The 17,926-nt window shown below is 42.2% G+C and overlaps 1 protein-coding gene across 1 annotated transcript in view; it reads left to right on the top strand.

The window, feature by feature from the left end:
- LOC132379845 (docking protein 2-like) overlaps positions 1–17,926 on the top strand; it is a 75,523-nt gene that overhangs the window by 25,680 nt on the left and 31,917 nt on the right. The window contains exons 2-3 of the mRNA XM_059948472.1: positions 1,004–1,303; positions 8,603–8,720. Coding sequence (XP_059804455.1) covers positions 1,004–1,303; positions 8,603–8,720 — 418 coding nt within the window. The remainder of the gene's footprint in view (positions 1–1,003; positions 1,304–8,602; positions 8,721–17,926) is intronic.

The raw sequence follows: 17,926 nt of genomic DNA, 5'->3' as shown, positions 1-17,926 counted from the left end.
TAGGGTAATTTGTCCGCATTTTTAATCTCATGGTAGCCGTATCAAAAATAAGAGGGCACGGGCAAGATGAGAGCGAAGAGTTTTAAAGGGGATCGGAGAAGGAAGTTTTTTTTACCCAGAGAGTGGTAAACTGGAGTCAGAAACATTTAACAGGCAAAGTGTACAAGGAAATGGACCTTACACAGGCAAAAAAGATTGGTGCAGATGATCTGTTGCTGTCGATAAGGAATTTGTACACTCTCTCCATAACTACAGGGATTCCCTTTGACATTCCAAAGACATAACGGTTAGTAGGTTAGTTAGTTAGTAGAGTCATACACTACACTGCAGAAACATGCCCTTCAGCCCATCCATTTTGTACTGAACCATTAATCTGCCTAGTCCCATCGACTCGCATCTACGTCATTGCCCTCCATACCCCTCCCATCCAAGTACCTATCCAACTTTCTCTTACATTTTGAAACCAGGGGGCATGCATTGAAGGTTCTAGGGGGATGTGAGGGGTAAGTTGATCACTCAGAGAGTGGAGGATATCTGGAATGTGCTGCCTGCCATGGGGGTAGAGGCAAATACAGTAGAGGATTTTAAGAGATGTTTAGATAGGCCCATGAATATGAAGAAGATGGAGGGTTATGGACATTGTGTAGGTAGGAGGGATTAGTGCCTGGGTGTTTCTGATTTGCTTTTTAGCTGGTTTGGCGCAACATTGTGGGCTGAATGGCCTGTTCCTGTGCTGTATTGCTCTATATTCTATGTTCTAAATCAAACTCACATTCACCACTTGCAATGGCAGCTCACTCCACACTTTCACCACCCTCTGAGTGTAAACGTTCCCCCCTCGGGTTAATTGTTCACATGGGTGTAATGGGGCCCATTGGACTGGAAGGGCATGTTACTGTCCTGTATACCTAAATAAAGAATAAAAGGACAGCCAACATTTGGTGATGGGCTGAGGGGCCTATTTGTGTGTTTTACAACTCTAACTGTCTCTATTTCCCCACAGAAATGGAGGAAGATTTGGGTCTTGCTCTATGGAGAGAGCACTTGTTCTGTCGCTCGCTTGGAGTATTTTGATTTCAAGGAGGGTATGAGCTTGACTGAGAGACAAAGCACAAAGAAGTTGGAGAGTAAGAAGGTCATAAAGCTGAGTGACTGTATCCGCATCACAGACGCGACAGGCGAGAGCTGCCCCAGTGACTGTCGATCATTTCACCTGGAAACCATCGAGAAGCTCTTTGTCTTTGCAGTGGAATGCTCCGAGTATGATGACTGGAACAAGATCCTGTGTGAAATGGCCTTTCCAGTAAGTACCAAACAGGAGCTACCTCTGCAACTCTGTGCAATTGTTCATGGTTTTAACGTGCATCCGTATCTCGATGTTAATGGCCCTCGTGTCCCTAACTAAACATCCCTAATTTATCACTAACGTTTCATGCACCCATCACTCTCTGTGTAAGAAGCTTCCCCTTATACTTTCCTCAATCACCTTAAAATCATAACCTCTTGTATTGGCCATTTCCACACCGGGATAAAGTGTCTGGCTGTCCACTCGATCTCTGCCTCTTATCTTGTATACTGTACCTCTATCAAGTCACTTCTCATCCTCTTTCACTCCACGGAGAAAATCCTACTTCACTCCACCTCTCCTCATAAGACATGCTCTCTAATCCAGGCAGCAACCTGGTAAATCTCCTCTGCACCATCTCCAAATCTTCCACATCTTCTTCTAATGAGGTGGGCAGAACTGAACGCAGTTCTCCAAGATCCAGGTGACAAATTTCTACCTTTGACATGACTCTGTTTATACTGAATAACTTCCTGTGCCTTCACTGAGCCAGCCACATGCAGTGCTTTTTCAGATTTAAACTCCTTAAACTTATCACCTTTACAAAGACTTTTGAACTTAAACTGTATGTTTAATCAAAGTAGACGTGCGACAAACATAGATGTGGGTCGTCAGGCAGCTCCTCCTGTACTGTACCTAATAAACTGGCTACTGAGTGTATGTTTGTGGTTCATGTATGTTGCAATTCTTTGAAGAAATAACATGCAGGATAGATAAAGGAGAGTTGGTTGATGTTGTGTACTTGGATTTTCAGAAGGCCTTTGACAAGGTGCCACACATGAGGCTGCTTAGCAAGATAAGAGCCCATGGAATTATGGGAATGATTCTATCATGGATAAAGCAGTGGCTGATTGGCAGGAGGCAAAAAGTGGGAATAAAGGGAGCCTTTTCTGATTGGCTGTTGGTGACTAGTGGAGTTCCACAGGGGTCTATGTTATATGTCAATGATTTAGATGATGGAATTGATGGCTTTGTTGCAAAGTTTGCAGATGACATGAAGTTAGGTGGAGGGGCAGGTAGTTTTGAGGAAGTAGAGAGGCTGCAGAAGGACTCAGACAGATTAGGAGAATGGGCAAAGAAATAGCAGGTGGAATACAGTGTTGTGAAATGTACAGTCTTGCACATTGGTAGAAGAAATGAAAGGATTGTCTATTTTCTAACTGGAGAGAAAATACAAAAATTGAGGCACAAAGGGACTTGGGAGTCCTTGTGCAGGATTCCCTAAAGGTTAATTTGCAGGTTGTGTCTGTGGTGAGGAAGGCAAATGAGATGTTAGCAGTAATTTCAAGAGGACTAGAATATAAAAGCAAGGATGTAATGTTGAGACTTTGTAAAGCACAGGTGAGGCCTCATTTGGAGTATTGTCAGCAGTTTTGGGATCCTTATCTTAGAAAGGATGTGCAGATAGGAGGTTCATAGAAATGATTGTGGAATTGAATGGCTTGTCATATTAAGTGTTTGAATGCCCTGGCCCTGCTTTCACTAAAATTTAGAAGAATGAGGGGTGACCTCAATGAACCTTATTGAATAATGAAAGGCCATGATAGAATGGATATAGAGACGATATTTCTTATAATGGGAGAGTCTAAGATCTGAGACTTAGAATAGAGGGGGTCTTTTTAGAATGGAGATGTGGAGGAATTCCTTCAGCCAGAGAGTGGTGAATCTGTGGAATTCTTTGCCACAGGCAGCTGTGGAGGCCAAGCCTTTATGTATATTTAAGGCAGACTTGGATAGATTCTTGATTGGTTAGGGCATGAAGGGATATGGGGAGAAGGCAGGAGATTGGGGCTGAGCAGAATATTGAATCACCATGATGAAAAGTTGGAGCAGATTCGATGGGCCAAATGGCCTAATTCTGCTTCTATTTCTTATGGTTTTATGGTCTTCTGGTGCTGTGGCCCATCCACTTCATTGTTGGCTATGTTGTGTGTTTCGAGATGTTCTTCTGCACAGCACTGTTGTAACGTGTGGTTACATGAGTTACTGTCGTCTTCCTGTCAGCTTGAACCAGTCTGGCCATTCTCCTCTGACCTCTTTCAATAACCAGGCATTTTCACCCACATAACAGCTGCTTACTGGACGAGTTTCTGTTTTTCACACCATTCTCTTTAAACTCTAGAGACTGTTGTGGTTGAAAATCCCAGGAGATCAGTGTTTCTGAGATACTCAAACTTCCTCATCAGCACCAACCATCATTCCACGGTCAAAGACACTTAGGTCACATTTCTTTCCCCATTCTGATGATTGGTCTGAATAACAACTGAACCTTCTGACCATGTCTGCATGCTTTTATGCATTGAGTTGCTGCCACATGATTGGCTGATTAGATATTTGCATTCATGAGCAGGTGTATGGTGTACCTAATGAAGTGGCCACTATGTGTAGGTCTTTATTACCAGATAGAGTTCCAAATAAAACTGGCCTTGAGCAAGAATGGAGGCAGAATGGGTTACAGCATGATAGAGATAATGGAAGAACTAGACAAGTGAAGGCAGCTACTGAGCAACACCGAGTCTGCTGGAGGAACTCAAAAGTTCAAACTTAATTTAAAAAAATAATAACTTACATAAAGTGTGGTGCAGACCCTTCCAGTGCAAAGAGCCCATCTTGCTCTTGCAACCAATTAATCCATTAACTGGTATGTCCGCAATGTGGGTGGAAACCGGGGCACCCGGAGGAAACCCACATAGTCATGGGCAAAGGTGGTGGAGTACTGAACCCAGGTTGTTGGTGCTGTGCAGCACAGTGCTGTCTGCTATGCTGCTGTGTCATCCCGAACAGCAGCAATGGGATGGACTAACAATGTTTCTCAACAAGACCCTGCAGATTGTTGCTTCGTTTCTATGGAATGTCTCAAAACAATGTATACTTCTGAAGTGTAGAAGGTAGTTACAAGGTTACTCAAGGCAAGGCTCCCATAAATATCGATGAGATGATGACCCTGAGTACAGCTGGCTGAGCGGTGAGTAGCCCTGTCCTTGGTAGCTGTACCATGGAATCATTTGAGAGGATGGGTCATCTGACCTCAGTAGAACGCAGCACTCCGCACAGTGCAGCCCTCCCTCATTACCGGCGGGAGTGGTAGCAGTGAACGTGAAACATCTGGTCTACCCTCCCGACCACAGCCGAACCTGATACTTCAGGGTGCCACGGCAGCGTAGTGTGACACCATTACAGCTCTGTACGTCTGAGTTCGGAGTTCAATTCTGATGTCCTCATGGAACGTGTGGGTTTCCTCCTTCAGTCCAAAGATGTACAGTACCAGCTGGCAGGCAAATGGTCACTGCAAATTGTCCCATAATTAGGCTGGGGTGAAGTTTATTTATTGACCTACAACGTGGAGTAGGTCCTTCAGCCCATCGAGCTGCAATCCCCCAATTTAATCCCAGCCTAATCATGGACAATTTACAATTAACTGACCAACTGGTACGTCTTTGGACTGCGGGGGGAAACTGGAGCACCAGGCAGAGACCCATGCAGTCACAGGGAGAACGTACAAACTCCTTACAGGCAGTGGTGGAAACTGAACTCGGGTCGTTGGTGCTGTAAAGCGTTGTGCTAACCACTATACAACCGTGCCGCCCCCAGGGTAAATCAGGGGTTTCTGGAGGGTGCAGCTTGAAGGCCTGGAGGGGCCTAATCCATGCTGTATCGCAATAAATAAATAGCAAGGCAGGCACAAGCTATCTGAACAAATCAGACTGATCAACCACAGGAAGATCTGTCTCATGTCTTCCCAAGACAATGCATGCTAACCTCACACTTCAATGTGTCATAATCTATTTTAGTTATCAATGTCTATCTTAGTAAGAGACAAATAACTTTTTAAACCAGAAATGATAGAAAACTGCAAGATATGTTTGGTATTAGCACGTTTACTGTAAAAAAGTTTGTATGTTCTTGCAATGACAAGGTCTAAAGACGTACCCATTAGCAGGTCCTGTGATCAGGCACGGGTTAATTCGGTGGGTTGCTGAATGGTGTGGCTTGTTGGACCAGAAGGGCCGGTTGTGCACTGTGTTTCTAAATAAATAAGAAGTAACCATTAGGGTGCAGCTCTGGGATGTTGGTTAAACACATCAGGAACTAGCAGCCACTATAACAGAGAATTAAAACAGTATTGCCAAGGAAGCCACGGAAATATATACACATGGAAAGAATGGAGTAGCTGATAAAGAAATGTTTTCTTTTAGTCAAAGAATAGAGATCGGAGATAAAACTTAGAAAATATAACATTACATCACAGAACAGGCCCTTTGGCCCATAATGTTGTGCCAACCCTTTAACCTATTCTAAGATCACTAACCCTTCACTCCATTTTTCAATCATTCGTGTACCTATCTCTTAAATGTCCCTAATGTATCTGCCTCTACCACCACTTCTGATAGGGCATTCCACACACCCCCACTCTCTATGCAAAAAAAATCTACTTCAGACACCCATCTATACTTTCCTTCAGTTATCATACAGTTATGCTCCCTCGATTTAGCTATTTCCATCCTGGGAAAAAGGTCTCTGGCCTTTTATCATCTTGTATACCTCTATCAAGTCACCACTCATCATCCTTCTTTACAAAGCTCACTCAGCCTATCCTCATCAGACATGCTCTCTAATCCAGGCAGCGTCCTGGTGAATCTCCTCTGCACCCTCTCTAATCCAGGCAGCGTCCTGGTGAATCTCCTCTGCACCCTCTCTAATCCAGGCAGCATCCTGGTCAATCTCCTCTGCACCCTCTCTAATCCAGGCAGCATCCTGGTAAATCTCCTCTGCACCCTCTCTAATCCAGGCAGCGTCCTGGTCAATCTCCTCTGCACCCTCTCTAATCCAGGCAGCATCCTGGTAAATCTCCTCTGCACCCTCTCTAAAGCCTCCACATCCTTCCTATAATGAGGCAATTTAGAACTGAACATGATAATCTGTGTAAACTGGACACATATTTCAAGATCTGGATGACAACTTTCTGCATGACACACCTGTTGTTAGGCCAGGAATAACAGAATCCCCATTCAGACTTTCGTCTCTGTACCAGTGTGCATAAAGGTCGATTTCAAGTTTATTTTTGTAAACACCAAGAGACTCTGCAGATACTGGAACTTCTGAGCAATACACACAAAACACTGAGGGAACTGAGCACGTCAGCCAGCATCTATGGAGAGGAATAAACTGTCAACGTTCTGGGCTGAGACCCTTCATCAGTCATCTATTGTCACCACATTGTCTGTGCATGCTGCAATGGAAAACTAATCTGCAGCAGCACCACAGACACACAATATTCAGAAAAACATTAACATCGATTATACACCTAGAAACTGCACTAAGTTGGAGCAAGACAGAGATATCGACTGTGGTGTGAATCCAGTGGGCTGCCATGCTGAAGGAACAGGTCAGACAGCTCTCCCTGCACTTGGCTTCCAGGTTTGAATTACCAAATATTAAACTTATTCTGAAACCTCGTCTCAATATCTCTCCCCTACAACCATGCATTCTTTTCAGTTTCTCTGCTGGAAAATATCTCTTTCATTTTGTCTAAATGACTTTTACACAATATCGTATGTTCTTCCTCCCTGTGCTGACACTAAAAAAATTGAGTGTTATCATTTCCACCTTAATCCCTCCTTAAAGCTTCTAATTTCTCCCATGCCCCTGCTGTCGTCTGGAGGTTAAGCACAATTCACAACCCACAGCTCCCTGGAAGCATTTGCACGGCTTGACGGGTTGCTAAGCAAGGTGTAGGGCATGCTTGAGAAACTGACCTCAAGAGTTGGGAAGTTATCTTGGAATATTCTGATGAGGCCACTTCAGCAGTAAAGTATAAACACAAGTGATTCTGCAGATGCTGGAAATCCAGAGTGATGCACATAACAAGCAGCAAGCAGTTCCCATCCCCATTCCCATTCCAACTTGTCAGTCCATTGCCACCTCTACGAGGCCACTCTTAGGCTGGAGGAGTAGCACCTCATATTCCCTTTGGGTAGCTTCCAACTTGACGGCATGAACATCAATTTCTCTAACTTCCTGTAATTTCTCTCCCCTCCCCCTTCTCTCTTTTCCATTTCCCATCCTGGCTCCCCTCTTAACCATTCTCTTCTCCTCACCTGCCATCAACTCCCTCTGGTGTCCCTCCTCTTACCCTTTCTCCCATGGTCCACTGTCCTCAGCTATCAAATTCCTTCCTTTTCAGCCCTTTACCTTTCCCACCTATCACCTCCCGGTTTCTTACTTCATCCCCAACCACCCATCTCCCCCCTCACCTGGTCTCCCCTATTACCTTCTAGCTTATACATCCTCTCCCCTCACCTTTTACGTCTGGCTTCTGCCCCCTTCATTTCCAGTCCTGCTGAAGAGTCTCGACCTGAAATGATGGCTGCTTATTCTTCCCCAAAGATACTGTCTGACCCGTTGAGTTCTTCCAGCAGCTTCTGTGGGTTACTCTGTTATTCATTTCTGGTTGCCCATCACATGAAGGATGTGCAGACTTTGGGGGGAGGGGTGCAGAAGAGGTTCACCACGCTGTTTCCTGGGTCAGAGGGCATGTACTCTCAGTAGACAATAGGTGCAGGAGTAGGCCATTCGGCCCTTCTAGCCAGCACCTCAGGAGAGGTTGGACAGACCTGGGCTGTTTTTCTGGAGCAGTGTAGGCCGAGGGGACACCTGATGGAAGCTTATAAAATGGTGAGATTCTCAGCAGCAACACCCAGTGAGTATCTTTGGTCCCCAGGGTGGAAATGCCTAATACTAACGGGCATGCATTTAAAGTGAGAGCAGGTAAGTTCAAAGGAAGATTTTTAAACAGAGAGTGTGGGTGTCTGGATATATCTGCCAGGGTGGGGGTGGGGGCAGATACGATAGTGGTATTAAGGAAGTTCTGAGATAAGCATCTGAACACTCGGGAATGAAGGGGTACAGGTAGAAGGGATTAGTTTAGTTAAGAATTTAGTTACTACAGTAGTTTAATTAGCATGATGCAAAATTGGTGGCTGGAATACCAGTTCTGGTGCTGTACTGTTCTACGTTTGGCGGAGATCTTTTCCTGACCTTTATCATTTACTGGTGCCTATTTTCCCTTTATTGAGTGGGTGGTGGATGGTCATATGAGCAGCTCTCATACATCTTGTAAAGACACTGCCCAGAAGAAGGCAATGGCAAACCAGTTCTGTAGAAGAATTTGCCAAGAACAATCATGATCGTGAGACCATGATCACCCATATCATACGACACAGCACATAATAATGACGATGATGTTTGACCTTCTAGATGCATTGGAATGAATGGCCTGGGCTCAGTAAGAGTGACTCTACACTGCGATCAAAGACGACAAAGAGTAACTCGGTGGAGATGGAGGAGAACACATTGTACAGTACGCACAAGGCCGGTAAGGGAGATACTCTCTCACTTCTGTTCAGTTCGTGCACAATTCTACATAATTACTCAAAAAGGACACATTCTGAGGTATCTTCACTTGTGATTAGGAGACTGAGGCAGGGTGTCTGACGATATGTGATCATCTGTAGTAGATCTAGTAGGGAGTGGTTGGGTGACTGAATGCTGCTTTTGAATAGTGTCCAGTATGTGGAAGAGACAGGAACAGGAAGCTGGGCTGAGTCAGCCAGAGCAGGTGGGAAGAGGTTTGTGCTGAACTTCAACCCGGACATTCCACAGCACACCCCCACCCCCGCATGCTTTTAACACAAACACTTTCCAAAATGTATAGGAGTACAGAATTCAGTTGGGAGAACAAGAAGTATGCCTGCAAAGACTGCAGATTGTATCTGGTGCTGCCAGTGTGGCCTCCTCTACACTGATGAGCCCCTGACAGGGATTGGGGAACTTTGCGTCATTGAACACTTATACTCTGTCTGCCAAAACATTGTAATTCGACTTCCCATTCCCTTTTCAACATGCTGGTGTATGGCCCCCTCGATGAAGCCATGTTCAGGTTGATGGAGCAACTTCTCATATTCCTTCTGGGTAGCCTTCAAGCTGACAGTGATTTCTTCATTTTCCTGTAATTTTTTGCCCTCCTGTTCTCTCTTTCTCCTTTCCTCATTCTGGCTCTCTTTTCACCCCCTCTCTTCTCCTCAGCTGCCCATTACCTCCTTCTGTTGCCCCTCCTCCTTCCCTTTCTCCCATGGTACACTGTCCTCTCCTATCAGATTCCTTCTTCTTCAGTCCTTTACCTCTTCCATCTATCACCTCCCAGCTTCTTTGTCCTCCAACCCCACCCACACACCTCCCTCCTCACCTGATCTCACTTGCCAGCTTGTACTCCTTCACCTGACTCCCTCCCCACCCCCCTCTTTCTGGCTTCTGCCCCCTTACACTCCAGTCCTGATGAAGGATTTTGAACCAAAACTTTGACTGTTATTCCCCTCCATAGATGCTGCCTGACCTGCTGAGTTCCACCAGAATTTTGCATCTGATTACAAAAAGAGCCAAGTGTCCTGACCTCGGGCTAGATTGCTGGAGCTCATGTAAACAATGGGACGTTTTGGATATTTAGGGTTAACAGCAGTGAGCTACATGGTTAACACTCCATCCTTCTTGTCAGAGGGTCTACCATGACTATCACGTCTGGAGGATTTCTGCTGTGGAGTCTGTGGTTAAAGGTTCCTACTGGATGTATGGACTTCATTGCACTATCGTGTTGGTGGGGAGAGAAAGGCGGATGGGGAAGTAGTTCAGCTGCACTTACACAGAGATTCAGAGTCTCTCACAGGCAGCAAAAGAACATAGAAACATAGAAAACCTACAGCACAATACTGGCCCTTCGGCCCACAATCTGTGCCGAACAAGTCCTTACTTTAGAAATTACCTAGGGTTACCCATAACCCTCTATTTTTCTAAACTCCATGTACCTATCCAGGAGTCTCTTAAAGGACCCTATCATATCCACTTCCACCTCTGTCACCGGCAGCCCATTCCATGCACTCGCACTCTCTGCTGAGAAAACTTGCCCCTGACACCTCCTTTGTACCTACTCTCAAACACCCTAAAACTGTGTCCTCTTGTGTTAGCCATTTCAGCTCTTCAGAAAGAGGTCTGAAGTTACTGTTACAGGGAAGTGTTTTCAGTCTGAAAAATCCGTGGATATATTTCAGGAGTTGTGATGAAAGGCTTCTCTGGGATAGAAGCAGGCTGAAATGCCTTGCTTGGTGATTTTACCCCATGAAGTGGTCACCTGGAGTGATGTGCAGCTTTGGTGAGTTGGTATCATTTCAGCAGGTGGCAGAGTATCTCTCTAGGGTACTGTGGTTGGCACGTTAGCACAGGTGTTTGTAATCTAGAATTCATTGCCTGAGACTGTGGCAGAGACTCTTTCAAAGTTTAAAAATATCTACAGAAGCATGTAAATTGCAAAAACATAGAAGTCTATAGAGAGTGTGAAGGCCTCAATAGAGTGGATGTGCAAGGGATGTTTCTTATGGTGCGAGAGTCCCAGACCAAAGTACGCAGCCTCAGAATTGAGGGATGTTCGTTTCGCCAGAGGGCGGTGTGTCTGTGGAATTCATTGCCACAGACAGCTGTGAAGGCGAAGTCATTGGTTATATTTAAGGTGGAAGTTGATAAATTCTTGATTAGTTAGGGCAATATGGGACATGGGGAGAAGGCAAGAGATCAAGGTTAAGGGGGAAAATGGGTCAGCCATGATGAAATGGTGGAGCAGACTTGATGGGCCAAATGGCCTCATTCTGCTCCTATATCTTATGATTATGGTCTGGTAACTGGGATATGTAATGGAAAATGGATGAAGTGATAGCACAGTCTGTATGCCCTCTCGGTGACCATGTGGGTTTCCTCCTGGTGCTCCGGTTTCCTCCCACAGTCCAAGGGTGGGTTAGGGCTCGTAAGTTGTGAGTTTGCTATGTTAGTGTCAGAAGCGCGGTGACACTTGTGGGCTGCCCGATGCCAGCAGCACATTTTGGAGTATGTTTCATTGTTCATGTGTCAGGTCGTGAGCTGCAGACTCTGGCGTGAGGGCAGAATCGGGCAGTGCCCAGAATTGGCCGAAGGAAAAGTTCAGCTGCTAAGAATTGAAAACATCTTTGCTGTGGTATAGATCAGTGTGTAAGACTATGAATTACGTAGAAATCGAGCTTGTAGCCTGAGCTATATTCAGTTCCAGACCCTTCTGAGTGAAGCTGGGGAATCATTCTACATATGAAAGGAAGTGGAAATAGGAAATGTTCAAAAGGACAAAGCTGTTTCGTGTTACTGGACTGACAAGATAAAAATGAGCTTTCACTTTTCATCTTGTTCTATCATTCTGCAGCCAATATTAAAATGAATATTACAATTTCCTATTCTGACGTGATCAGTAAGGCGGTTACAAGATGCTGAATCCTCTGAAATATTGAGAGGAGCTGCAGATGGCTGAGAGTCAGAGAGGGAACCGTCATGAAATCCCTCAGCACACAAAGTACGGGCAAGTACTTCCAGTGTGATTCTGAGGGACCGCAGCAAGTGTTCAAGGTGCCAGTCTGAGGGTTTGTGCAGCACATACAAAATAATGGAGGCAGCATCTAAAGAGAGAAGTAAACAATTTTTGGGTCAAGACACTTCCGCAGGATGAAAGTATTCAGTGCCATGGTAGCATAGTGGTCAGCACAGCATTATTGTAGCTTGGGGCTTTGGGGTTCAGAGTTCAATCCAGGCATTGTCCGTAAGGAGTTTTTTGTATGTCCTCCCAGTGGAATGAGCAGGATTTCTTTGGGTTTTCTTTCTCAGTCCAAAGACCTACCGAGTATATTAACTGGTCATTATAAATTGTCCTGTGATTAGGCGAGGGTTGAATCAGTGGTTGCTGGGTTGTGTGACCCAAAGAGCCCGAAGGACCTGTTCCACATTGTATCTTGATAAATAAAGAAAAATATTTAGTATTTGCAGAAGAACATGGTGTCTCTGTCAATGCAGTCAGAATAATCTTTAATAATAAATGAGCCTTATTAACTAGATTATCCACTGTTTAACACAGCATTTTGTGTGTATTGTTGTTTGAATTTCCAGCATCTGCAGATTTCCTCGTGTTTTATCTACCGTTTGTCAGGTTATAGTTTGCATAATCTGGCTGATTTAAATGTATTTACCAGAATCTGAATCAGGTTTGATATCACTGGCATATGTTATGAAATTTGTTGTCTTTGTGGCAGCGATACATTGAAATACTTAATGAAAGTTGCAAATGACAGTAAGTATATATGCTTAAAAAGTTAAATTAAACTGGGTAAGTAGTGCAGAAAGAGGAAACGTAAAGAAAATGTAGTGAGGTGGTGTTCATGGGTTCAGTGTTCATTCAGAAATCAGATGGCAGAGGGAAGAAGATATTCCTGAACCGCTGAGTGTGTGCCTTCAGGCTTCTGTACCTCCTCCCTGTGGTAACAACAAGAAGAGGACATGTCCGAGGTGATGGAGGTTCTTAATGATGGATGTTGCCTTTTGAAGCAGCGCCCCTTGAAGACGAGCTAGATGCTGGGTAGTGTCATGATGGAGCTGACTATGCTTACAACTTTCTGCAGCTTGTTTTGATCCTTTGCAGTGGCAGTCCCTCCCCCACCCCCACTGTACCAGACGGAGTTGCAGCCAGTTGGAAAGCTCTCCATAGAACATCTGTAGAAGTTAGTAAGTGACTTTGGTGACTTACCAAATCTCAAACCCCTAATGGAATATAGCCACTGTGGTGCCTTCTTTACAGCTACCGTATATCGAAATGCTGGGCTCAGGTTAGATCCTCAGAGATGCTGCAACTTGAAGTTGCTCACTCTTTCCACTTCTCATCCCTCAATGAGGATTGTATGTGTGTTGCTTGAATTTCCAGCATCTGCAGATTTCCTCGTGTTTTCGTTTTTAAATTCACTACTGCGAAGCCTCTGCCAGTGATGCTGACACTGAAGTTTAAATCTTCACTTCGATGGGAGTTCAGTGAAACCCCCTCTCACTGCTCCCCATCTATAATTCTTTCGGCCCTTCAACTTTTCCTATCATTTCAGATTTCCCCCTCCCCCTCCTACTTTCTATCTATCTACTTTCTTACTTTCTTTTCTTTCAGCTAGTCCTGACGAAGGTCTCGGCCCAAAACGTCGACAGTGCTTCTCCCTATAGATGTTGCCTGGCCTGCTGTGTTGCTTGTATTTCCAGCATCTGCAGATTTCCTCATGTATTGATGTGTGTCCGTCATCTTATGCTTTCTGAAGTCTACGTTCAGTTCTTTGGTCTTACTGATGCTGAATGCAAGGTTGTACTGTGACACCACTCAACTAGCTGATCTACATTTGCATATCAGTCTGGTACGTCTTCTCATCACTGTCTGATCAAAGCTTCTTTGAAAAATGCAATGGCTCCTTGACTTCTGGGAACCCCTGGCCCATGAAAATGGAATTGAAGATCTCGAAAGCATGTGTCAAGAGGATCCAGAGGTTCTGTAACAACACATCACCTCACAAACTACCCTCCCACTCTGTCCCATCAGAAACTGTACCTCAATAGCTTCTCACTGATCAGAGAACTCTTTCTGAAGTCAGGTTGTAAAACACTTCAAGAAAATGAAACATCTTTTGATTTGCTTTTTCTTGTAAAGTGGTGACTTTGGGTGGCATCAATGCTCCCACTCACCTTAGTTTTGGCAGAAGCCCAACTCCTTCAGTTACCAGTACGACTGACTCACCCTGGAGTGGAAATACTTTGTTTTAACCAATTACTTAAACTAACATAGGGACGCTGCCTGACCTGCTGAGTTCCTCTTGCATTTCCTGTGTGTTTCTTTGGATCTCTAGCACCTGCAGATTTTCTCAAATGTGGTGAAGAGTGGTCAGTTTTGGATCAGTTCTCTCCCTAGTGATGTCCATAAGATCATAAGACCACAAGACATAGGAGCAGAATTAGGCCATTCAGCCCATCAAATCAGCACCACCATTCTATCATGGCTGATCCCTAATCCCATTCAACTCCATACACCTGCCTTCTTGCCATATCCTTTAATGCCCTGACTGATCAGGAAACAATCAATTTATGCCTTAAATCTACCCATGGATTTGGCCTCCACCGCAGTTAAGCCCTTCATTCCCAGAATCATCCTCGCGAACCTCCCCTGGACTCTCCCCAATGACAACATATCTTAACTGAGATACGGGGCCCAAAACTGTTGACTGTTAAGTGCAGCCTGATCAGTGTCTAATAAAGGCTCAACATTATCTCTGCTTTTATATTCTACTCCCCTTGAAATATATGCCAACATTTCATTTGTCTTCTTTACCGTAGACTCAACCTGTAAATTAACCTTCTGGGAGTCTCGCACGAGGACTCCTAAGTCCTCTGAAGTTTGAAAGCTTCCCCTTAGGTTGTCCTCCTGGCTGCCTGGGATTTCCAACCAAAGAGAGCAACCCACTTTCGGTGACCACTTTATTATTACAACTGGACGTTAATGCACAGACATAGAAAATTACAGCACAGAAATAGGCCCTTTAGCCCATCTAGTCTATTCCAAACCATTTAAACTGCCTAGTCCCATCGACCTGCATGGGGACCATAGCCTTCCATATCCCTGCTATCCATGTTCCTATCCAAACTTCTCTATATGTTGATATCGAGCTCGCATGTACCACTTGTGTTGACAGCTCAACCCACACTCTCATCATCCTCTGAGTGAAGATGTTTCCCCTCATGTTCCCTTTCAATTTTTCACCTTTCACCCTTAACCCATGAGCTTTAGTTGTAGTCTTACACAACCTCAGGTAAAAAGCCTGTTTGCATTTACCCTATTTACACCCCTCATAATTTTGTATGCCTCTATCAAATCTCCTCTCAATCTTCTACATTCTAAAGAATACAGTTTTAACCCATTCAATCTTTCTTTATAACTTAGGTCCCCGAGACCCGGCAACATCCTTGTAAATTTTCTCTGTACTCTTTCAACCTTATTTACATCTTTCTTGTAGGCAGGTGACCAAAACTGCACATAATACTCCAAATTAAATCTCAGCAATGTCTGAATGTCTCGACTTTCTTGCTTTCTTTTTCAATATCTTTATTAATTTCTTACATAAAAGAATACAGGGTACAGTAAAATATATAATATATATCGATTACAATATATTGACATCACAGATGAAGTGTAATTACCCCTTATCCATATAGGTTAAACTTAAATATAAAATTGAAAAGAAATTATTTTATTATACATAAAATATAAACCCACTACAGGGAAAAAACAGCTGTTTGATTTAAAAAAAAGAAAAATTCTTAACATATAATAAAACATATTATTAGCTAACATCTGAGTTTAATAGCAAATCAAAGATTTTGAAAGTAATTCAAAAAAGATTCCCACAATGTTAAAAATTCTTGTCTCGGTTCAGAAATTGAACAGCAAATCTTCTCTAACTTTAAACAAGACATAACATCATGTAACCAATGAGTATGTGTAAGCGGATTGGCTTCCTTCCGCTTAAGCAACAATGCCCTCCTGGCTACAAGAGAAATAAAGGCCAAAATATGCAAATCATGTGTCTCCAAATAATATCATTTCCTCCAACAATACCAAACAAGGCAGTCAAAGGATTAGGTTTAAAATTTACTTTAAAAAGCACTGAAAAAGTTTGAAATACTTCCTTCCAATATTTTTCAAGACTTGGACAAGTCCAAAAGATATGGATTAGTGAAGCCTCATTATTACATCTATCACAATAGGGAGATATATCTGAATAAAAACGAGACAGCTTATCTTTAGACATATGGGCTCTATGAATCACTTTAAATTGTAGAAGGGAATGATGGACACATAACAATGAGGTATTAACCAATTTAAAGATTTCATTCCAAGTGTCCTCAAAAATGGAAATCTGTAAATCTCGTTCCCAAAGATTTTTAATTTTATCTAAAGGAATATTTCTCATTCCCAACAACATACTATAAATATTAGATATAGATGCATTATAGAAAGGTTTCAAATTAAAAATTATATCAAGTAAATTTTTATCTGGACTTTTAGGAAATGTATGTAGTTGAGAACACAAAAAATCTCTAATTTGTAAATATTGATAAAAGTGAGTTCTTGGTAGACTAAAATTAACTTACAGTTGTTCAATTGAAGAGGGATATCTCCAACAAACAAATCATGAAAACATTTAATACCCAATCTATTCCATTCTTTCAAAACTAATCAGACATAAAGTTTAAAAAATGGTTAGAAAAAATGGGACTGGAAAGTGAAAACTAATAAACAAAAATATTTTCTAAATTGTACCCAAATCCTCAAAGTGTGTTTAACTACAAAATTATCAGTTAAATTACTTAAAGATAAAGGAATTGAGGATCCAAGAAGGGAAATGATAGAAAATTTATTAACAGAGTTAGCTTCTAAAGAAACCCAGATCGGACAGTCCTCTTGATTAATATAATGTAACCAAAATGTAAGATTCCATATACTGACTGCCCAGTAATAAAACCTAAAATTGGGTAAGGCTAAACCTCCATTCTTTTTAGCTTTTTAAAGATGAACTTTATTTAATCGAGAAATTTTATTATTCCATATATAAGAAGATATAATAGAATTCGAAGAATCAAAAAAGGATTTAAGAATAAAAACAGGTATGTCCTGAAATAAATATAAAAATTTAGACAAAGTATTTATATTAAAAGAATTGATTTGGCCAATCAACAATAAAGAGAGGGGTGACCAAATAGATAGTACCTTCTTAACATAATTCAGAAGTGTAAAAAAATTTTCTTTAAAAAGGAATTTATAATTCCTAATGTTCGTTATGCCCAAATAAGTAAAATGATTTCTTACAATTTTAAAAACAAGGTTAGTATTAACTAACACCAAATTATTCAAAGGAAAAAGTTTACTCTTATGAAAGTTAAATTTATATCCTGAAAACTGACTAAAGCTAGAGAGTAAAGAAAGTAAAGAAGGCAAAGAAGATTCCACATTAGAAATGCAGAGCAAAAGGTCATCAGCATAAAGCAAAATTTTATGGGTAATACCCCTCCTTAAAATACCAGTGACATCATTAGATTCCCGGAAAGCAATAGCTAAAGGTTCTAAAACCAAATCAAAAAGCAAAAGATTCAAAGGACAACCTTGTCTAGTTCCATGATGAAATTTAAGTGGTTTAGAGTACTGAGAGTTAGTAGGAACCTGAGGAGAGGGAGATAAATAAAGTAATTTAATCCATTGAATAAAATCGGGCCCAAATTTAAATTTTTCCAAAGTTTTAAATAGATAATTCCATTCAACCCAATCAAAGGCTTTCTCAGCATCTGAGGATATAATACATTCCGAAATCTCTTTAGGAGGAGAATAAATAACATTTAGTAAACAATGAATATTAAAGTGGGAGTATCGATTATTGATAAATCCAGTCTGATCATCAGAGATAATAGATGGCAAAATATTTTCAATCCTACGAGCCAAAAGTTTAAATAAAATTTTAGTATCAATGTTAAGTAAGGAAATAAGTCTATAAGAAGAGCATTCAATTGGGTCCTTATTCTTTTTAAGAATAAGCAAAATAGAGGCTTCATAAAAAGATTGTGGCAACTTAACTAATTTAAAAGAGTCTGAAAGGACTGAATATAAATAAG

This window comes from Hypanus sabinus, chromosome 1 (genome assembly GCF_030144855.1).
Source record: "Hypanus sabinus isolate sHypSab1 chromosome 1, sHypSab1.hap1, whole genome shotgun sequence".
Taxonomy (NCBI): Eukaryota; Metazoa; Chordata; class Chondrichthyes; order Myliobatiformes; family Dasyatidae; genus Hypanus; species Hypanus sabinus.
The sequence above is the reverse complement of the archived record's forward strand: the minus strand, read 5'-3'. Positions and strand labels throughout refer to the sequence as shown.